Source organism: Trachemys scripta, chromosome 15, assembly GCF_013100865.1.
Source record: "Trachemys scripta elegans isolate TJP31775 chromosome 15, CAS_Tse_1.0, whole genome shotgun sequence".
In the NCBI taxonomy this organism is placed as follows: Eukaryota; Metazoa; Chordata; order Testudines; family Emydidae; genus Trachemys; species Trachemys scripta.
The window spans coordinates 6854921-6878645 of NC_048312.1; the positions used below are offsets into that span (position 1 = coordinate 6854921).

The 23725-nt window shown below is 42.1% G+C and overlaps 2 protein-coding genes across 7 annotated transcripts in view; one reads left to right on the forward strand and one right to left on the reverse strand.

The window, feature by feature from the left end:
• RHOF (ras homolog family member F, filopodia associated) overlaps positions 1–5191 on the forward strand; it is a 28829-nt gene extending 23638 nt beyond the window's left edge. The window contains exons 4-5 of the mRNA XM_034791672.1: positions 2432–2566; positions 4582–5191. Of these exons, the coding sequence (XP_034647563.1) occupies positions 2432–2566; positions 4582–4746 (300 nt within the window). The 3' untranslated portion in view covers positions 4747–5191. The remainder of the gene's footprint in view (positions 1–2431; positions 2567–4581) is intronic.
• Positions 2422–23725, reverse strand: part of TMEM120B (transmembrane protein 120B) — a 43475-nt gene continuing 22171 nt past the window's right edge. For 4 of the 6 annotated variants that reach the window (XM_034791666.1, XM_034791671.1, XM_034791670.1 and 1 more), the window contains 6 exons: positions 16573–16638; positions 15493–15554; positions 14779–14871; positions 14232–14296; positions 9729–9797; positions 7552–7681 (listed from right to left, as the gene is read on the reverse strand). In XM_034791666.1, the coding sequence (XP_034647557.1) occupies positions 7568–7681; positions 9729–9797; positions 14232–14296; positions 14779–14871; positions 15493–15554; positions 16573–16638 (469 nt within the window). In that variant the 3' untranslated portion in view covers positions 7552–7567. Of the gene's footprint in view, positions 2498–5192; positions 6923–7551; positions 7682–9728; positions 9798–14231; positions 14297–14778; positions 14872–15492; positions 15555–16572; positions 16639–23725 lie in introns of those variants that run through there. The other 2 variants (XM_034791668.1, XM_034791669.1) reach the window with 2 other exon arrangements.

Here is a 23725-nt window from a genome sequence, read left to right on the forward strand (position 1 = left end):
ACTGTTCATTTATCACCACACATCTAGCAATGGGCCTGAGACACAGTTCTGAGATCTGGATAAGAGTTTCTCCAACATTTATGGGTGTTCAGATTTCGGGATTGGGTTTAGGGCCCTCTTAGTTTCAATACAATATAAAAAAAAATACAGAGAAATCAGAAGAGCAAGATCTAATTCTCCAGGAGTACCTCATATGAAGCTTGTCTTCTCTCCCTCTCTTTTTATTCATATATTTTTGTTCTATTGTTATTTGCCCCAAAGAACTCTTTCACCTGGCTTTTAACAACAAGTCATCCTATTTGTGACCCCCTGCTGCAAGGTTGACTGGGACCCCAGATCCAGAAGGCAGAAAGTTCAAGGTCAATCCCCTTGCTCGAGTTACTAAGAGAAATTTACTATAACTTAGTTTCAGTTCTGTGATTGATTACTGATCTTTAGGCTGAAACATCTAAAGGGAGACTACTGCACACTTAAGGCTCAAAATGTGACCTACAGCACGTGAAAGTGGTTGTACTCTGATGGAGAATGTCCTCTGGATCATAAATCTTTGTTAGTTAAAATCCACAGTTCCATCACTGCCTTAAAAAAATTTTTTTTATAAACTCTGTAAAAAATAAGAAGTGTTCCACACTCTTGGTTTTCACTCTATTGACTCTTTATCAACACTGTCAGTGGGCGCAGCTATTCTTGCTGTCAGTCTGTATAAATTAGAACAAAATTCTTATTTTCAAAAATTTTTAAGATGGTATTAAACATTGAAGAGTAAAGCAAAAAAAAAAAAGCCTCAGTATAATAGCTGTCAGTGTCCCTCTAATCTCTCTGAGGCCTGGTCCACACTAACCCCCAGCTTCGGACTAAAGTACGCAAATTCAGCTACGTTATTAACGGAATTCAAAGTCCAGATGCGGCAGTCAGGCTCCCCCGTCGATGCCGCATACTCCTCTCGCTGAGCTGGAGTACCGGCGTCGATGGCAAGCACTTTCCGGGATCGATCCGGGATAGATTTATCGCGTCTAGACAAGACGCGATAAATCGATCCCCGAAGATCGATCGCTTACATCCGGACCAGGAAGGAAGTATAGACGTACCCTAAGTAACATACACTCCATCTGTTTCAGAATATATGATGGGCTAGCCCTTCACTCAAAGGGTTTGGAATTTAGTCTGTTTTCTAAGCAATTCTGAAATCAACAACAGTGAGATAACACTAGATTTGAGTGTAATGGAGGTGAATTTGATTCTAAAGTTAGTGATGTATGGTATTGGGTATAGGGGAGACAGAGGTAGGCACCTCTTTATATCTTTGAATTTAGTATTTCTGTTCAGTCTTTGTGATGCTCCAAAGTGAAAGCTTAAGACTAAAAACAGATAAATGAAACTAAGTACGACTGGTCTGGATTCTGATCTTGTACCTGACTTTAGAGGATTTATTCTGGATTTACACTAGTGTGAGCGAGCTCTTTGGGGGGGCAGGGACCATATCTTACCTATATGATTATATAGTACCTGATGTTGATTGGGGCTTTTAGGTGCTTTCATTATATAATCTGTCTAGATGCAACAGAGGGTCCTGTGGCATCTTTGAGACTAACAGAAGTATTGGGAGCATAAGCTTTCGTGGGTAAGAACCTCACTTCTTCAGATGCAAGAAGTGAGGTTCTTGCCCACGAAAGCTTATGCTCCCAATGCTTTTGTTAGTCTCAAAGGTGCCACAGGACCCTCTGTTGCTTTTTACAGATTCAGACTAACACAGCTACCCCTCTGATACGGTCTAGATGCAGCAGCTGCTCAGTCAAAAAAAAAAATTACTTCAATTGGCTATTTTATTGAAAGCGTGCTCGTTATGGGGCTAATCCTGCTTTCTTGAAGTCAATAGCAACATTTCGTTGCCCAGGATAGAAATTTTGGGTGTGCAAGGAATGCAAGTTCATGTCCTAAAGAAACTGCCAGCTTTTCCAAACTGCTCTCTCTCAATCTTTGCTCATGTCTTAAAACACGATGTAGGAGATATAGCAATGGTTTTCAATCAACCTATTTACCAGTGTGTTCTGTGGGCTGCATCTAATACTACCTGTATGGCCTTGAGGATGTCACATGGCCTGCAGCTGTGTGCTGATTGGGCTGCAAGCGGCCCACGGTTTGAGAACCACTGAGATATAGGAAGTCCCATGCAGAGTTAACCCTCCATGAGCAGAGCATAATTTACCTCTGAGTACTTTAAGGAAAGGAGGGGCCCCACATATTTACAGGTCAGGTTGCGGTATATCTATAAATACTCACTTAAACAAATAATATCCTACCCTGTTCCTAGCACTGGATACTTTCTACAGTTTTGTTGTAAATTGAATGCTGATTTTGCTCCTAGGCATTGTCTTTTTTTTTTTTTTTTTTTTTTTAAAAAGCTTACCTAAGTTTCATTTTCCACCATCAGTGGTATCCTGAAGTAAGTCACTTCTGCCGGGGAGTCCCTCTAATACTTATCGGCTGCAAAACAGACCTTCGAAAGGACAAAGAACATTTACGTAAGCTCATGTCTTCTGAGCAGGAACCAATCACATATAACCAGGTAAAGAGGATTGCATTTAAGAGTTCTGTCCTTTGCACAAGCAATAGGTACATTTCCTATAATATGGTATTATTACTCATGAATAGTAAGCACTGCCATGAAAATCTTGACACAGAAAGGAGCATCTCACCTCAAAGGTTACTGTTGCTTATTGATGCAAAATTTACCATTCAAGCACCACTTTACAAACATTAACCAAGCCTCACAACACCCATGTTATGTAGGCAAGTATCTCTATCCCCACTTTACAGATGGGGATGATTAGTCAGTGGTGGAGTGACTTATTTCTTGTTGCACAGGAAGCATCTACAGAAATGAAACTAGAACCTAGGTCTGCTGCTTCCTTGTTCTTTCCTGTAACGACTGTCATCCCTCCTGCTACAGGTCACGAAGACAGCAGCAAAATTTGAGTATTCTGTATACAAGTTTGGGCAACAGCTTGAGGTGTACCAAAATTTTGCAATATTAAAAAAGGAACTATTGCTGCATCGGTGTCAGAAATTACAGTGTTCTTTCCAGTCAGTCAGAAATGAAAATGTTTATCATCTTGTGAAATTCTGCATACTGCCTCCATTGCACTTAGCGACTCTCTTCACCAATGTCAGGCATATAATATTTTATTATTTACTTCAGCTCAGGTGCTGCCAGGAGCCTTGATACTGTTATTCCCACAAGAAAGTGTAGACATTTATGAAAGCTCCTTTCTAAGAAAATCTATCAGTATGGCTTAAAAGGACTGAGTGCGAGTCTGCACTCCAGGGAGATCAACGCTCCTGCAATCGATGCAGCAGGGGTCGATTTTAGCAGGATACAGAGCACTCTCCGGTTGACCTGGTACTCCAGCTTCCCAAGAAGATTAAAATAAGTCGATGGGAGAGCGTCTCCCGTCAATGCAGCGCAGTGAAGACACCGGGATAAATCGACCTAAGCTATGTCAACTCCTGCTAGATTATTCACGTAGCTGGAGTAGTGTAACTTAGGTCAACTTATCCTGGTAGTGAAGACAAGCCCCTAGTTCACAAACTTTTCAGACCCTTTACAACAATGTGGCAAACTAAAACTTTCCTACGGGGGAGATCTTCCTTCAGCTCAAGATATGGGACTGCTGCTTTGGTCCCTAAATACTCTGGCTTCAGTCCCAGCTTTGAGTGGATTCTTCAGACTCCTCTGACATATAGATACAGTATACATTTCCAGATAGAGGTCAATCACCAAATGGATAACAGGCATATACCAGCAGTTTGTATTGTAGAAACGTAAATATACAGAATTCTTATGGCTATCAGTTAGTAAGAAGCTTCTTTTGGGGGCAGTGTGCTTCAGGATTTCTTGTCTCTTATGCTCCATTTCCTCCTCATTGAATACCCTACCTAAAACTGACCCATCCTTCTGGTTGAGTCATCTTCTGAAACTCATCCACTCTGTTCCTGGCTTAAGCTGAAAGGGCCACTCATGCAACACAAGATATTTCTAATGCTAAGAACTGAGTTTGGGATTCAAACACTGATCCCTCCCCCTCTGGAGCCTGCTGACATCTGAAAGTGGAGAAAATTTATGTAAAATTGCGCTTGGGTCAATTTGTTTGTACTGTAGGCCCAATTTTCAAATATGGGTCCTGACAGACTGGATACACACCTTATTGCTAATTTGAGCATTCAAGTTTGGGTTTTGGAGGTTCTGTTTAGAGCCTAAACTTTAAAAAAGTTGGGCTTTAACACACAACAAGGTAGGCAACCAAGAAATCTCCACTGCATTGCACTTCCAAACTGGCTTTTAGATTAATCTTTTAAAAAAATCAATAGTTGTTCTATAAATGGAACCTATTAATTTATTATTAAATATGTGTTTTACAGTAGTGCTTAGGACTACTATTACTACTTATTCTTTAACTCTACAAACAAAAGCATCTGCCTTCTTTTGCCTGACCCCATTGTATAAAGATATCTTCAGAATTATTCACTTCTTCCCTCTGTAACTCCAAGAACACTTACGTTTGTTACCTTCCTTTCTTCTAGGGTGAAGCAACTTGTCAGCAGATGAAGGCACAAGCTTATTTGGAGTGCTCAGCCAAGTGTCGAGAAAACATAGAGGATGTTTTTAAAGAAGCAACAAATATTGCATTGAATGCCATGAAAAAAGCTAAGCGCCGAAAAGAGAGGAAACGGTGTTCGATATTATGATGATCCAGACCACTGGGACTATAGAAGAGCTTGTTAAAATCTTGATACATTTATTACCAATAGTTTATTTTTATAATTTTTTTTCAGTCCATTTTTATTCCCACTTTGATTTTATTTTTAAAATTTGATTTTGTAATATTGTGCTTTTTGTTACACCTCATAGGAAGATTTCAAAGTGCTTTGTGAATATTAGTTTGTGGTAGATGGCTATGTTTATCTGGATTTTGTTCCTGACCGTAAATGACTGTCAGCCAGGTTCCAAATCCACTCTTATTTATACATTGACAGTTTGACTGGCAGTCTTTATTGCTCATAGTTTTATTCTAGCACATAGGTGCTGGTAGTTCTGGCTGATTTATTCGTCTTGTTCACTGCTGAATTGACATGGAAAGGATAGAAATGGCTACATCTCTCAGAGGAAGAGTGAAGTTAAATCAGAGCAGATTCAGAGAGGATAAAAATCAAAGTTCTATATTGATAAGTTCTAATTATAATTACAAAGCAACAGCTCTATTAACCATTCTTCTCAGAGTAGCCTCAAGCAACTGCCCCAAACTATGTACTATTCTGCTGCACCTTTATTGGAATGTCCACTTCGTATAGCAGCTGTTTGGAAATCTATTGTGTGGTCTCTCCAGATTGGATTTATGATAATAGAAAGTGTTTTACATCCTTCATTATAGTCTACTCAGAAAGCCACTCAGTGCAGATATGATGCATCTTGCTAAATGCTTTACCTCTGGCAGGTAACAGCAGCTGCCACTATTTTAATACCCAGAGAGAGGATCGAATGTGCAATACAAGCAAAAAACTTACTTTAAAATAAACAAAAGTGCAATTTATTCAACACCGTGTGCTTGTATGATGTGTGGCAAATTGAGCTGTGCTACTTACATGTGTGTTAAGAATTACATGGTGAAATCATCCCTGCTACCCTACAATGACTATTTTACCTTCAAGGACATCTAGTTAACAATGCATGCAGGTGTCCTAGTTGCTTCCCATTTAAGTGAGAGGAACCATCCCATTCAAATTAGTACCTGCACTCCAAGGCTTTAAAGTTTTGTGAGAAATTTCTCTGTACGTGAGGTTAGCGGAAGATTTTTTTCACAATAATGTGACACTACAGAAAAAGCACGTTTTAAAACGATATTTTGCAGCAGAGGTTTTTTTTCTGAAATATGCCATGGTTTGGGCTGTAATATGCAGTCCATCCTGGGGGAAGTAGGTTGTGTTCATAGCATGTCAGTTATTTCTCTGTTTGGGAGCTTTGCCAGGATTCCTGCTAACAGCCTGAAAAATTCCAAAGGTCAGGTTAGAAACAGTACATTTCCAGTCTTCTCTTCATTTGGTTGTGAATTCAGCTGATAGAAAAATCCACCTTGGAGTGATCTATTTCCTTTGTGTTGTATGCTAATGGGATGCAGAGGTTTTGTTAACTTGGAATTGACCCCAAAACAAGCCTGCAAAAAATCCAAGGACCATTAAGATTCATGGAGGCCTTTACGTACCTCCAAGCTTAAAATGGAATAATTTGTAAATCCAAAACAAGCTTTGGACATTCTACTCATCTCTAGAGGCAGTATGCTCAGACTGAACATGAAGGGAAGGAGGGAAAACCTCCATTGCTCTATAGAAAAAGCTCTGATTCAGGAGCTACACAGCCCTCATTAGATGGAAAAACATAGTAAGATGTGGATGTGTGTTTTCTTAACAAAGAGGGATAAAAAAATTTTTTACTGCAAAGCAAGCTATAGCATATAGGCAAAAATTCAGTATACAATACTCTAAAAAGCAATGCCTGAGATTGACAAGTACGGTGGTACTAATTCTATTTACCTCATCCAGTGCACTAAGTGCTCCATAAACAACTATGTAGGTGAAACCAGACACACAGTCGCTATGCTCTCGAATGAATTGCACACAGGAAAATAATAAGACAAAACACCATGTCACCTGTGGGTGAACACTTTTCACAAATGAAATTAGAGGCCCCAGTGCTGCAATTACAGCCTTCGGTCAGAGCCATGTTCAGAAGAACATGGTTTTGGAAAACCATGGTAAAGGCAACATTTAAAAGAAGGTCTTGAAACAGCTCTGTGTTGTACTATTTATTTTGTGCGTTTTTCAGGGCTGACCAGATTACCTGATCTCTAGCTGAATATCACCAGGCTTCCTGCAAACAAAGCCAATAACAAAACATAACATTTAAACCATTAACTTAAAAAAAAAGTTTGTTCTTTAAATAGTTTTTAAAAAGGGTGCATAGCAGCATGGTACAAATATGGGCAAGTTTCACAGTACACACAGGTTAGCATAGGCCACTGAAAATGTAGTGTTTTAATTAACAGTTTTAGAAATAAACATTAGGTCTGCATTACTGGTTGACCTAAAACATTTTTAAAGTTTTACTAATGTAGTACCTGGAATTTCAGAAATAAAATAATGCTGGATCAAAAAAAAAACCCAACCCAAAAACAAAACAAGAGATGAAGGAACAGAATTACAGTAAATATCACTTTCTCCCTAGACTGGCGTTTGTTCTGGCAGGTGCATGCCACATTACTGCTGTATATACAAAGGAAAAACACCAAATGTGTTTTGTATTAAATATACTTAAATAATAGGGCTGCAGGCTGGAGAGCAGTGCTTGCATAATACTGTACAGCAGTCTGTGCTGGGAGAGTTCACATTCTTAGCATAACACGAACAGGATTTCTTCCAAGGTTTATTTGCAATATAACTGTGGTTTACCAGGTTCAGTCTGATAAATTATTTGCTAAGAGTGGAAAGAAGAGAGATCCACCATTGCAACCCAGTTTCACAGTTTCTTCATTTCGTCTTTGTTTTTCTGAAGCTTAGTGTGCACCACTTTTAAAGTAGTAAGAAAGTTTCCAAGGAAGAGCAGCAGAAATGTGAGAGCCAGTACAAAAACCTGGGGGTGGGGGGGAAAAAAAAAAAAAACACACAAAAGTGATGATCCATTTGGTAAAAATCTTCCAATTATGACAGCAGTGAGATTTGAAAGGGTTTTTTAAAATGATAAGGAGGTCCTGGCCATAAGTAACACATGCACAACCTCCCCCTCCGCCCCCCCGCCAATATCAGGCAAACTTGATACTTGCCTTAAAAAGTCAATCACTATATATGAAAGTTGTATACAAAATAACAGGTCTTCCCTTCGACATGAGTTCTATGGAAGGAGTTTATAGACTTTCCATGCAAGACTGATATATTGGGTGTTTTCAACCTCTGACTTCTATTGTCCTATTTTATAACCAACATTTGTCCTTAAGATAAGGAGGTAACCAAATCTCATGCCTCAGATTGTACACAGAATTTGGGAAGGACTGTCCTGGTCTCTGCCCCACCACCAGACCTACAATTCTGTTAGCAGTAGTAGGGGCAATGGGCACATATAGAGGGAGAAGATCTTAGTCCAATATACAGAACTCACATGGATTATTCAGTTAAGTGTATACTTTTATCATGATCATTTAAATGGGAATTTACAGCCTTTAACAAAGTTTACTACATTTGTACACAGATTATTTTTAAGCTACTTCACTGTCTGGGAGACGTCATGGTCCAATTCAACTACCCTGAAGAAAGTGAGGTTGTTCATGCTTATGCCAGGGCTATATTTAGTCCCAAGCCTCAGCATATGTAGGAACGTCCATTTATATGAGAGGAACTACATGAATAATAAGAAGATATCAAGCTAACACTGGAGGGTGCGTCCCTCCTTTTTTACTAGGAAATAAAATCTGAATGCTAGATTGTGTGATGGAGCTAGGGCATGGGGCCTGCTGAATTTTAATAATAAAAAAAAACCCAACAGCCCACCACATGAGATTCCCTGCCCTACTGGGTGCGCAATGACTCCTCTAGATTTCATTTGGATTCACAGATTCAAAGGCCAGAAGGTATCAGAAGGTCTGACCTCCCTGTAGAACACAGGCCAAAGAACTCCCCAAATATTTCTTTTGAAGAAGAGTATATCTTATAGAGAAATGTCCATCTTGATTTAAAAATGGTTAGTGATGGAAAATCCACCATGACTCTTGGCAAATTGTTCCAGTGGTTAATTACCGTCACTAAGAATTTACACCTTATTTCCAATTTCTCTATTTTCAACTTCCAGACAGTGGATCATGTTAGACTTTTTTCTGCTAGACTGAAAGCCCGTTATCAAATATTTGTCCCCCATATAAGTACTTATAATCAAGTCACGCCCCCTCAACCTTCTCTTTGTTAAACTAAATATATTGAGCTCTTTGAGTCTATCACTACAAGGCATGTTTTCTAATCCTTTAATTGTTCTAATGGCTCTTCTCTGAACCCGCTCCGATTTATCAACATCCTTCTTGAATTGTGGGCACCAGAACTGGACACAACCTTCCAGCAGTGGTCACACCGGGGCCAAATACAGAGGTAAAATATCCTCTCTATACCTATTTAAGATTGCCCTGTTTATACTCCCAGGATTGCATTAGCTTTTTTGGCTAAAGAGTCACACTGGGAGTTCATGTTCAGCCCATTATCCACCATGATCCCCACATCTTTCAGAGTCACTACTTCCCAGGATAGAGTCCCCCTCATGTAAGTATGGCCTGCCTACATTCTTTGTTCCTAGATGTATAAGTTTCCATTTAGCCATATCTGAATGCATATTGTTTGCTTGAGCCCATCTTACCAAGCGATTCACATCATTCTATATCAAGATCAATACAAGCAACTGAATTCGAGAAAACGTGTACATGTCGTTGGCAATGAGGAACACTAAGTAGAAAAGTATCAGCATCCTTAAAGATCAGTAATAAAGTGGATACTGCCATATACTTTATAGCTACCTTCTGTGTGGTATTGTATTCAACTGATACAAAGGAAGTTATTCTGACAAATTCTATGTCAATTTTCAGACTAAGGCATTTGGATCAATGATATCAGAGTTCTTGTTTATTGTAAACAGAGTTACCTACCTGCCATTCTTTGCATTCCGTATGCCTAGACAGTTCAAAAAGTGTGATTGCATTATAGAGCTGCCAAAACTAAGAAAAAAGAGAGAGAGAGAGAGAGACCACTTCATTAAAAATATAATAAAAATAAAAATGATTGTTAAACAGTTTAGTCTGCTGTAAATTAGCAATTAGCACAGCAAGGGAAGCTACTTGACATGCTGGTGTGTCCTTTGGCAAAAGAAAAAAAAAATCTGAATTTGGAAGCCACATCTATGCATGAGGTACGGGTAAGATACTGGTTGCAGACCATGAAGGATTATGTAAAACACTGCATAGCTATTTATATTTAAGTCTGGTTCTTCAACAAGTCAGCACATTAACGTGACTCAGGCTTTTCATGCACAAGTGCATTCTATTGTATGATGTTCGTTTACAGGTGCATTCCCTGTGGGTGAGAGGGCTGATTTAAAGAAAAAAAAACAACTACAAAACAAACAGTAAGTTTTAAGGTATTAAAACATTTTAATTCTTTTGAAGAGTTTGAGATTGTTATAGGAATTAGTCTTGAATGAACCACAGCAGCAGAGCAACATTGAGCCTCCCCCCTTTTAAAACAAATCAAGAATAATCAATTTCTCCCAGGTAGATTTTCCAATTGTAGTTTTATCTACAAGAAGGGAGGAATACTTGTACATTTTAAGTCCCTTTTCTTATTTAAAATTTTATACTGCACCCAGTATCACCACGTCATTACGTATGTATCCATGGCACATAGTGTGTACCATGTGGTACAAAAGAAGACATGGTCCTGTCCCAGAGAGCTTAGAGTTTAAGGGCCTGAGTCTGCATTCTTTATGAGATTTCAGAGGTTACTCAAGTAAAGGATGGAGGATCAGTGCTTCAATTGGACACTGACAGTACAGGACAAATCTGTAATATACTGGAGAGCTACATGAAGGTCCAATCACAAAGTGGAGTGTAGTTTGTATTTATTATTTTCAATTACACACTCCTTATGTTGGTGAATTATGGCTGAAACGCTCCATGGAAAATATCTTTAGAAGGTGGAATTTCAGCAAAGCAGTGTGATCAGATGGTATCCAAAGAAAGGGAGGGAACTTTAAGCATAAGGGGCAGCGTAAAAGGGGATGAAGCTATGAGTGGGAGGGTACAAAAAGTGCATTTAGGAGCATAAGCAGTTGGGGGATGGAGGGGAGAATGAAGGCAGAAATCTAGGTGGTGGAGTCAGGCAGAGCTTTGAAAATGAGGTGCTTGAATTATTACATTGTGATGTATATTGCACAGGTTTTTGGGTTGTTTTTTAAACTTACTAGCAGCTGGCATAGAGGCAAGGGGATATTTGATCTATGCCCCACAAACATTGTGGAAGTAAATAAAATACCCCCAATGCCCCCAACCACCAAATAAAAATGAAGCCAGAGTGGGGGAGGAGGGAAATTTGTCCTCAAAATAATAAAAGTGGATTCAGGGAGACTGGAAAACTGCACAGCTGATCGAGAAACCAGGTGACCTGCCACCAAGAGGGACTGAAATTGTTCTTTACAGTTTTCAGGCAATTTGTTCATGAACTGAGACACTGCCTTCCCATCTGAATAGTTATACCAGGCCAAGAGGGCCTGGTGGTCAGCAATATGAAGATGTAACCTCCCTCCTCCACACACACACACACACACACACACTTTGAATAAACCTCTCTCCCTAAAAGGTTTAACTGATTTGAATCCTTTTTTAGGGGGAGGGGGAGCAGGGGCAAACAGGGGACATAGCCTTAGCTTGACCTTGACAGTGCCTTTCATTTACCATGGCCACTTCCAGTGAGCATGATGTGGGGTGTGAATAAACCTTCTCAAACCCCTGGGATGGAACCTGGTATTTGTGCTCTATGCACTTAGCCATTGGTTGAACAAATGAGGGGATTTGCCACAGTGACTTGATGGGCTGCATTAACATCTCATGTACAGGAAAGGCTGAAGTAGCTGAGTGCAAAACATTTATCAGCTTGTGAGGATTCTCCTCCACCAGTTCCATTTGATTGCCAAGAGATGTGTCCATCCTTTTTTAGTAACTTTATAGTCATCCAGAACCGGGGAGGAAGCTTCTGGTAGGAGCGCGTCATCCGGCGATGAGGATGACATATTCAAAGGAGGCAAGGCAGAACCCTCCCGGGGCTGATCTTGCACTGCTGAGGCAGACTGCTGGCACAAGGCTGATTGGGGAAGTCCATCCATTCTGTGTCTGGATGCTGTTCTGCACCAAACATTAGTGGTTCCTTGGTATCAGGTGGGAAGCCTCCCTTCTTGACAATCTGCTTCTATGAAGAAGCAGAGACGTTGATCTCGATGCTGGTGGTATTCCCCAAGGCATCCAATATGGCCAATGAGGTGGCTGACACAGTATCAGAAGCCAGTTATACATAGGCCAGGGTTCCCTATCCCTTGATCTGCCTTTGACAGAACAATTTCTGTGAGAGTAGGAGGCGGCCCTGGACTCTCTGAAGTGGGAAACCTGACTTTGACTATGAGTAAAAATACTCCCAAATCCTAGGTGGTGTGGTACCAGGAGTCGTCCTCGGAGCCCAGGATCTATGTCAAGACTGCAGTACCAGTGGCAGCATTGAAGGCTTCCTAGACAGTGGTACCATGTGATGAGGTGGAGGTGCCATACCCGGGGCCTACTGAGGAGGCCAATGAGTGCGGTACCTGGCCTGAGAACGATGGGGCCGCAACAGACCCTGACGTTGGTGCTGATGGCCATCGCACCTGTGATGATGCCAGAAGAGGATCTTTGCCCTGAATCAGTGGCAATGGCAGAATGGCACCGAAATGGACAGCTGCCCCACCATAAGCAGGGACGATTCATCTACAGCCATCACTCATGAGATGGCCCATCTCAACGTCCAGGGGTGCAGACAGGAGTCAACAGCTCAGCCCTATGAGAGGTACTGCGAACTAGTACAGGAAATGGCAAGCTGAAGGGCACGCACTATATCTTCGGTACCAGAGTGGCCTTCCATTGCAGAGGAGGCCCGTACCCAGGACTTCAAAGAAGTCAGTGCGTTCTTATGCTTCAAAAGATGGGAATGGTCTGTGGTCTTGCGCCTCGAAAATGATGGCCCTGGTGAAGGGGATCTCCTATAGTCTGTCTGCTGGAGAGACCACGGAAGCACTCCTACAAGAGGTGGTCAATGAACTCCCTTGTGCCAAACGAGGAGGTTCCCTGACGCCAGGCAAAGAGCCATGAGAAGTTAGCGAAGGCTCTCTTCTCTCTGCTTCTTGTTCTGGATTGGAAGCCACAGCAGATCAGACACCCGTCTCTAATGTGACCCTCAGCCAAGCATTTTAAATGGCAAGTCCTCAGGTCACTAATAGGCAGCGGAAGCAGGGCTTAAAACCTGGAGACCTTGGCATAAGTTCCCCCAGGACCGGGCAAGGCCCAGAATCCTGCTGTAGCCAAAGAAAAATTAAATAAATTAAAAAGAAAGGATGTCCAAAGACTAAAAACAGTGAGTACCGCTAAATGAAAAAAGCTAAACTATAAGTAACGGTTCACAGGGGAATTAGGCTGGAAAGCCCAGGAGTGCTCTGACTACTAGCCACGGAGGGTAAGAAGAACAAAAGGATGGGTGGGGTGGGTCACGATTTATACCCCGGGCTCAGGGCAGGAGGAAGCCAGTGGACATATGGGGCTGCCTCTAAGGTTACCACTAGGGAAAACTCTCTGGCACTGATGCATGAGACATGCATACACCTACCTAGCGTAAGGGACATATGCAATCACTAAAAGAGGGGGTGCCAGGTAACCAAACAGAAGAACTCCAATGGCAAACTCCTCTAATTACAAAGGTTAAAGGGCTTCTTCATGATCTCATACGGAAAAATAACCAATCAGATGTATTTTCATTAGAAGAGAGCAAAATCTAGTGACTACAGGTTTCTGGAATAATCTGTGTTAAACTAGTCTTCCTACTTTCAACCATATCATAACTTCTTTCTAAAAGGGATACTCAATTCCCTGCTCTGGAACACAGTTACCATATGCACTATTCAGAGTAGAAGCCGTGTTAGTCTGTATCCGCAAAAAGAACAGGAGTACTTGTGGCACTTTGTTAGTCTCTAAGGTGCCACAAGTACTCCTGTTCTTTTTGCATATGCACTATGTGATCCAAGAGGCAACTTTGTGTTTTGCTACAATTACAGCACTAACTCTGAAAAATCCCTGGTCTTTATGTTCAAAACAAACAAATCAGTGAAATATGTAGGAGCCACAGAGGGTCCTGTGGCACCTTTAAGACTAACAGAAGTATTGGGAGCATAAGCTTTTGTGGGTAAGAACCTCACTTCTTCAGATGCCACCTCACTTCTTACCCACAAAAGCTTATGCTCCCAATACTTCTGTTAGTCTTAAAGGTGCCACAGGACCCTCTGTTGCTTTTTACAGATTCAGACTAACACGGCTACCCCTCTGATACTTGACACCATGTAGGAGCCAGGTTCTCCAACTTACATGCCCAAAGAACAGGAAGGGAAGAAGGAAGGTCAGCCCTCGCCACATCCAAGACTGAAATCCTTCTGTAAAACCAGAACATTAGGAGACACAAATAAATTAGTACCTACAGGCCCACCACTCTCCTCTACCATCATCTGTTATTATTTTCTGTCTTCTTCAGATAAGATGTTCAGGACAAGGAGCTCTACATTTTATGTAAACCACCCTGGATGCCTATGGCTATACATAAGAAGACAAATGACGAAGATATAATTTTTACATTTAAGATTACAAAGCCTTCAAAATATCAGTTTAATACGATCCTTTTTGTCCAACGTAACAAAAGGGTCATAAATCATTTAGTTTCAGTCTCCTGTTGCTAACACACATACTCAAAATGATCAGGGCAGGATAGTGGAATGATTCTGGGAAGGCTTTGAGATAGCCTGTTTTCACTTCCACAGAGTTTTTGAGAAGTCACATTTAAAACTTTAAGTCAATTAGATGCTGAATGCAAATTAAATGTTTTTTGTAAAACTAAATTAGGGGTTACAAAAACACCCACCTACTGTAAGATCCAAGTGGTTTCTTTTCCCTAATGCACGGAGTCTGTAAAGGCAACCACTTTGATAATAATATTGTAGGAACTGTACACAGCCTGGAAAACAAAGGAATTATTCATTTTAGTTGGAACTGGGCGGGAGAAAACAAAATCATGTTGCAGTGGCTACTCTAACACGAACAGTAAGAAAAGTTAATTCATTGCTATCTGCGAACTTAGGCCTGGTCCACACTAAAAAATTAGGTCGACCCACCTACATGGCTCAGAGGTGTGAAAAATCCATACCCCTGGAGCAATGTAGTTAAACTGGTCTAACCCACCCCCCCCCAGTTTAAATAGAATTCTTCAACTGACCTAGTGCTATCAACATAGCTACTGCCTCTCGGTGGCACAGGTAGTGTCTATAGTGAAGCACTATAACAGTCAACTGTAGACAAGCCCTTCGTTTAATACGAATGATATACCTATCTCAGAGCTGGAAGGGACCCCGAAAGGTCATTGAGTCTAGCCCCCTGCCTTCACTAGCAGGACCAAGTACTCATTTTGCCCCAGATCCCTAGGTGGCCCCCTCAAGGATTGAACTCACAACCCTGGGTTTAGCAGGCCAATGCTCAAACCATTGAGCTATCCCTCCCCCACGGAACCTTAGTATTTAAGAGGCAGAAGGATAGAGAATCCATATTTCATTCAAGAATTAACAAGGTAAGATATACTTACTCTGAAAAATTGAAAACGCTAAAAATTGATTGCGAAACATTTGATACATGAGTCCATCTGGCCTGATAGAGAGGGGGGTAAAAAAGAAAAGATTCACACTTTTGGTTTAATAAGAAATACAAAAACTAATATAAAGTTCCTTTTCCCTATTTCAGTCAAGTCTGAGCCCATAAGTGAATGACATAAGCAGTTATTCTTGTTATCCAGTGCGGCCCACTAGGCTGCAGTTCTCAGCTTGTGGCAAAGCTTATGAGGTCAGTAAATGTCTAAACATCACAACTCTGGGTTGTAGGCAACTTATCTCATTGGGTTTCCCTGGGTTCTTTTCTCTAACTGGGAATGTTGCCTTTTCTTTTTAATTAAATGGCAGTATTCTATAGCCAATGATCAAATCATTAAGCAATATTTGCAAAAAACAATCAAAATAGGTGTGTGCACCTGAGGGGAGAAGTAATTTTTTTTATTGTTTTAATAATAACTTTCTGTTCCTGTGGTTTTAATAAAGAAGTTAAATAGTGATGGAAATAAAAGGATTTTTATATTAAACATATATAAAAAAAGATTATAAGTGAGACTATTTTAATCAAGGTTTTGTTAAATTACACAAAACATTCAAATTGTTTGCATGATCACCCTAACCAGGAGATAAAAATTAAACCCAAAACAAAACCACGAGTTTGAATGTTTACTTTTATAATCTGGGTTCAGCAAAATGAAAGTAAAAAACCCAAAGATTTATTGAATATAATTCACGTCATTTATTGTCTATATAGAGAGATTTATTTGCTTGTTCTTTAATATAAATTTCTTAGCTCTTTATATAGAGCAGCAAATCAGGGAGATTCAGATATTTTGCTGCCCCCATTACAGCTACTGAGCTGTTGTTTTAATGGAGCTGTAACTGAACTCTCCAGTAGTTCTATATTTATCATTCCAAATGTCACACCAGAGAAAACATAAGGCACAAAGCTACAGTAAGTGCCTGGAAAGACATTTATACCAGGTCACTTTAGACGCGTCTGAGGAGGGTTTAAAACCGTTAATGAAAATCTGTCAGCAGAGTAAAGAGAAAAAACTTACCATGTTAACATTACTCCAGATAGAAATGTGGAGACATAATGATGAGACACCCACCAGCCCTTAATCCTTAAAAAGAAAAGGTAATTAAGAAGGACAGTGGGGAAGAAAGTCACAAATATGCGCCCTAAATATAAAGCCAGTCTTTCAATGTTGAGATTGAACATTCAATCTCAGTCTGAGCAGAATGTGCTAAAATAGTTTGGCCAGGTGAGTACTAATCATTTCTTGAGCTAGGATAAAAAAATCAGTATAAAATAAGTGAGGTTTGAAAAACAGGAACATCACACTGTCTTGAGTCAAAACAATCTACCACTGTGAGATTAAATACATAGTCTATTCAATGTTACTGGGAAGCAAAAGCAGCCATTGTTTTATCTCTACAGTTCACAATTGTAACGGTCAATGAAATTGCAAGAAATACCAAGAAAGCCCACAGTTCCCATTCCCTTTCAGTCACAAAAAAAAAAAAAAAAAAAAAACCCACACCAGTGAGCAGCAGACTTAATCCTCCCCAACCAGATCCCATCGGGAATAACATTCCAAGGCTCTCAATTCTGGGTTCAAACCGTTGGCCTCTCCATTTTCCTCAGCATACATAATGGATATATTTTGTCGGGGATGCTCTCAGAGGTCACTGAACCCCACCCCACATTTTAATTATGTAATAATAGCAGAGAGTATTTTGAAGTCTGAGTAAGCACCATTACTTCTCTCTCTCACACACACACACAAAATCAGCCTAGAGGCAGAATGCCCTCTTCTGGGCACCACCTGTCTAACCAGCAACATCCATGCAAGCCTTAGGCCTGCAAGCTACTTTATTTTAGAGGATGCGATAGAAGTGACTGTGTGCAGCAGGAAACAGAGTGATGTTCAGAGGCAGAACCCACACACACAGGAAAGGGATGTGATGTTCAGAAGCAGAACCTACACCTCCCCCCCCATATTTTTCTAACTGATATTTCACAAGTTGCATCAGCAACACACTACGGGAACTCATCAGGTGAGTGAGTGAGAGGGCATGGCTACACTACACTTTGCTGACAAAAGTTACGGTGGTCTAAAGCCGCCACAGTAAGGTACATCGCTTGTGCGTTTGCATACTTGGCGCCTTGCACTGGCGCTGCAAGTACTCACCAGGAGTGCTTGTGTCAATGCACAGCACAGTGCACCATAAGTAAGTATCCCAGCATGCAACTCACCACCATCCACCGCACTGTCTTTTGGGAAGTTTTGGCAATGCATGGTGGGGCAGAAACAAGTTACACAGGAGACTAGGAGCAAGAGGTCAACTTCCCAGCATCCAACTTTCTCCAGCCCACATCATCGCTATCACGTAATTTGTACCACTTTTGAAAGTACCACGAACACATACAGGACTTGTTGCTGTCCACCACGTGTGACAGAAGCATGGAGCCTGCACAGTTCTGCACTCGTCATGAGCACTGCAAGCACAAGACACACAATCCTCCAGTATTTGCAGAACGACAAGTACCACCGCGGAGAACCGTCAGATTGCTGTGGGACACAGTAAGAACCAATTCAAGATTGTTGGTGGCATTCACAGAAGAGGTGCAAATGGTGGAGCACTGCGTCTGGGCCCAACAAATGAGCACTGACTGATGGAATCACATCATAATGAAGATTTGGGATGATGAGCAATGGCTTCAAACCTTTCGGATGTACAAGACCACATTCCTGGAACTGTGTGCTGAGTTCAATCCAGCCCTGCAGTGCAGGGACACCACAATGAGAATTGCACTGACAATGGAGAACCGAGTGGCGATCACACTATAGAAACTTGCAACGCTAGATTGCTGCTGTGAGAAATCATTTTGGAGTTGGAAAATCCACTGTGGAGGGGAATCACTGTCATGCAAGTATGAAGGGCCATTAATAGTCTTCTGCTACACATGACTGACTCTTGGCAATGTACAGGACAAAAATAGATGGATTTTCAGCAATAAGGTTCCCGAACTGTGGTGGAGCAATGGACAGCACGCATATCCCTATTCTGGCATCACACCCCTTTGCCACAGAGCTAATCAACAGAAAGCTATTTTTCTGTCGTTATGCAAGCTCTCGTGGATTACTGGGGACACTTCACTGACATCAGTGTTGGCTGGTCAGGAAAGGCACATGATGGTTGCACCTTTAAGAACACAGGACTGTTCAGAAAGCTACAGGCAGGGACTTTCCCCACTGGCGGATCACCTTTGGTGATGCTGAAATGCCAATAGTGATCCTGGGGGTCCCAGCCTACCGCTTATTCCCCTAGCTCATGAAGTCATACACCATACAACTCAACACCACCGAGGAAAGATTCAACTACCGGCTCAAGCAGGTGCAAAATGACAGCCGAATGTGCTTTTGGTAGACTGAAGTGATGCTGGTGTTGTTTATTCACAAGATTGGATCTCAGTGAGAAAAACATCACAATGGTTACAGCTGCCCCGTGTCCTGCAGAATGTCTGTGTCGCAAAGGGAGAAAAGTTGCTGCCAGGGTGGAGGGCATAGATGGAATGGCTGTCTGCCAAGTTTGAACAGCCAGATACAAGGCTATCAAAAAAGCTCAACACGGAGCTACACAGCACTTAACAAGAGTCACAATAATGTGTTGGTGTACTGTGCTCTGCCTGGCCCTGAAGTTTGGGAACCTGTTAAGAACTGTGTGGCATTTGGTGCATGATCAGTGTTGTATTCATAGATGCGCACCTATTATTTTTGTGGTGCAGGCTATACATTTATGATTATTACACTGTGTTTGAAATATTTCATAGGATCAATGACAAAGTGTACAATCACAAGTAAGTGGGTGCTTTCAGGACTGCCAGCCATTCTCCAGAAATTATTTTCCAAATAATAATTTTATTGAGCAACAACACTTCAGAAAAATATCTGTGAAAGTTAAAAGCAAATATATTACAACCTTAATCAATTTATGGAACAGAGCATAAAGAAGGGGATGGAACATTCATGTCCATGTTAACTATACATACAGCAATTGTAGCTGAAGTTGTGTTTGTCCGGGATGACTCCCAGTGTGTAGGGGTAGGGATGCGTCCCTGATGCCACGTGGAATGTTGAGGGGGTGTAGGGATATAGGGAGTTGCTATACTGGAGTTCTCCATGGACTGCAAAGGGAGATAAGCCTGGGACTGCAGACCCTGTAGGTCCACTAGTGTCTGCAGCATCTGTGTTTGCTGTCGGAGAAGCTCCATTATGTCCTGGTGTTTCTCCCTAGCGTCTGCAATATTCATCCTCCAGGGCCTCTGTTCATGATCTGACGCAGCTCTGGCTTCCAGGATTTCACTGAAATTGCCATCCTGGGTTCTCTTTTTCTCCTTCTGCCCTCAAGCAGCTGCAGATAAAACAGACAGAGGTGACTATACAACAGAAAGCAAAAGTTAAAGTTCAGAACTCCCTTCCCTGATTCTCGTAAAATTTTAAACAAAACACGCTTATTGACCTTTCTGCTTAGGAGTGCTTGTGCATGGCCCCACTCACATGGTGAGTATGGCTGGCCAGGGCGGAGGGAAATGAGGTGGGAATGGCCCAGTTGCATGAAACTGAGTATATGGCAATGGCACTGAACACGGTCACCACTTTCCACAGGTGGTGGTGATTTCAGCTGATCTCTCACTTCTGGAGAGTAACAAAGGCACAGACAACACAGTTGCTGCTGGCGTTCCAAAGCCACCTGGGCCAGCATGCTGCTAACCTGTTTATGAAATGGTGCCTGCCAAAGTTATCACTGACTGACATGGAAAAGGATCCTTCCTCAGAGGAAGGAATAAGGCTGCCATCCCTAGAAACCTTTCAGAGAAGATTGCAAAGTACCTCTGTGGAAGTTTCATTGAGATCTCTCAGGAGAATTCAAGGGACAACCTTAGGTATATAAACTGCTCCATAAGGAGTCCCCTGCCTAACTCCACAGGGGAATGAAAAGCAGGTGTTACCTGTTGTACCACTAGCTCTTTTAGTATGAATAAAAGAAAGAAAAGTCGATAGCTATGTCCTGCTAAGTTGGGGGCACCATCACTGTAATGGGAAATACATTTACACACTTACCCAAGGCTCTTTCCCCTGTATCTGGTTCACCTGTACTCGACTGCCAGGACTGACTAGACCGTGGAGTCTCAAATAGGTCCTGGCTCACAGCACAGCTCAACAATTTCCCTGCTCACGGTTGCACGTCCCCCATCCTCCCTCTTCTCCTCCTCACTGTTCACACCAGGGGCCAAGGACTCAGGCTCCTTGGAGACGTGCAAGATGCTGGTGGGGTTTCCTTCAAGTACGGCATGCAGTTCTTTGCAAAAGTGGCAGGTCTGTGGCTCAGCATCAAGTTGACGGTTGGCCTCCCTGGCTTTCTGGTATGCCTGCCACAATTGCTTTGCTTTCGCACAGCACTTCTGCTGCTCCCTGTCAAACCCTTTCTCCTGCATCCCCCATTCAATCTGCTCATAGACGTCCACATTTCTATCGCTGATTTGTGGCTGTGCCTTGTTTGCTTCTTTATAGTGCATAACAAAGGCCTGAAATGGTTTGGGGGTTATTTTTATTTAAAAAAAAAAAAAAAAAGCCACCACAGTAGCAATCCAGGTCACGTCTGCCCTGTTTTCCCTAGAAGACTTTATAGACAACTGGGGAACTGGTAGGATGACATCAGAGCTGTCAAAGTGAAACCTAGTTCAAAGAAGTTAAATAATATTTATTCAGACTGTCTGTTTAATTCAGAGTTTTAAAACAAACAGTCTTGGGAGCAAAGATCTGTGGTAAAGATTTAACATCTCTGCTTCAATTAAAGGCAGGTAAAAGTCACAATCCACATCTGAGACCTCCAGTGATTGCCCATCCAACCAGGGAACACCAACCTTGATGTTCCTGAAATTTAAGACAAAATGCAAGCAGAAATACAAAGAACTACCAAAAAAACAAAACAAGACACCTTTGTGAAATTCTTTATTAGAAAGCATGCCCCATTCCCCCAACCACCATGTGCAGCTGATATTTAAGGGTTAAACCTCTTAATGTAAATCACATGCCATTTGATATCATTAATGGTCTAGAGCAGAGGTTTTCAAACTTTTTTTCTGGTGACCCAGTTGAAGAAAATTGTTGATGCCCACGACCTAATGGAGCTAGGGATGAGAGGTTTGGGGTGTGGGAGGGGCTTAGGGCTGGGGCAGAGGGTGAGGACTGCAGGGATGATGGGTTTGGATGGCAGGAGGGGGGTCTGGGGGAGCTCAGAGCTGGGGGCGGGAGGGGGTCAGGGCTCTGGATTGGGGTACAGGCTCTGGGATGGGGCCAGGGATGGGGCTCTGGGTTTGGGGAGTCTCAGGGCTGGGGCAGGAGATTAGGGTGCAGTCTTACCTCAGGCAGCTCTTGGTCAGCGGCACAGCGGGGGTGCGGAGGCAGGCTTCCTGCCTGTCCTGGCACCGCGGAACACGCTGTGCGCTAGAAGCAGCCAGCAGCAGGTCCGGCTCCTAGGTGGAGGCGCGCAAGCGGCTCCACATGGCTCTCGCCACAGGCACCACCCCCCACCAGATCCCATTGGCCGGGAACCAGACAATGGGAGTGCAGAGCAGGTGCTCAGGGGCAGCATGCAAAGCCCCGTGGCGCCCCCCCCCTCCACCTAGGAGTCAGACCTGCTGCTGGCCACTTCCGGGGCGCAGTGCAGTGTCAGAACAGGTAGGGACTAGCCTGCCTTAACCAGGCAGCACCGCTGCCTGGACTTTTAAACGGCCTGGTCAGCCATGCTGACCAGAGCCACCGCGACCCAGTGCCTTACATTCCGTGACCCAGTACTGGGTCGTGACCTGCAGTTTGAAAACCACTAGTCTAGAGACAATTGTTTTCCTGAAATGAAACTAGAAGCAAAATAGGAGGATTTTTTATTTATTTATTTTTTTAAAAAACAGTACTGTGGCTACATTAGTTAATTTTAGGCCAGTATGCTGGTACTTATAAATAATTGTTGCTACAATCCTGTGATTATATTCAGTTTTGTAGCTTCACCTGTAATACGGATTAATCTGGATGAATCATCTCTGAAGACAGCAAGCAATTGTATTAGCTAATTAGGCATGAGTTTCCCCAGAAACGTTTTGTGCACACACCCCTCAACCACCACTCCATATGGAGATTTCCTGCCTCTCCATTTTTAGTATGTAACAGGAGAAATGACTTTAGTACAAGGCTTTGGAAAAGTGACTGATTATGGCCATTTATCTCAAACTCCTCCCAGTTGGTCATTAAATCCCAGTAAACATTCTGCACCTCATTCATTACTGCTTAATTATATGTATGCTGTGCTGTCAACACAAATCTTCTACCACCACCATTTTATTTGGTTTACTCATGTATTAAGTTCAATTAAGAGAGAGTTTATAAGCCATTTGGTTCCCCAGGGTGGTGTTTATTGGACAAGGATGCACAAGTGAATTTGAAGTAAAGTGGTTTTGCTTATTCAAAGTGTGGCAAACAAGCCAAATTAGAGAGAGAACTAATTAATACAGCAGTAGAGTGTGTGTGTGTGTGTGTGTGTGCGCGCGCGCACGCGCGCGTGTATTCATTATCAAGATCGTGTATGTGTTTTCCCTTTCCCTAGTGAGGGCCAATCTACAACGGATGAGTAGCAAAACAGCAAGGGGCCCATCAGATCTGACTTCACAAGCAATAATGTGTCTCTGTTACACCAGTGTACATAAGAAATAATGAAGTTAGAGTGACACCAGTGTAAAACTGGTGTGAGAAGAAGGCAGCAACCCAATTATTGTCCTTTCTAACCAGGCACTTGAGGAATGTGAGTTGGCTGGCTACTAGGACATTTGGAGAGGTCCTGAAATGGCACTAGGTATAACCACTGCTAAAAGTGCATGCAGCACATCTCAGCATTTGCACTGTTTCTTACAGATGTCTTGTGGAATATACACAGGGCTTAAACAACAAAGTCAGGCAAAAAGTCATCTTGCAGAATGTAGTTTCATGTCTCATGGAGCTTGTTTGTTTTTTAATGGCTATATTTCCAGCCATAAGAAGGGGAATGAAGGACATCCCTAGTTCAAAGCCACTGTTAGTAATGCTTCTTTGGAATGCTATAGGACTCTGAAAATGCAACTACAATTTCCACCACTCAGACGAAGGAATCTGA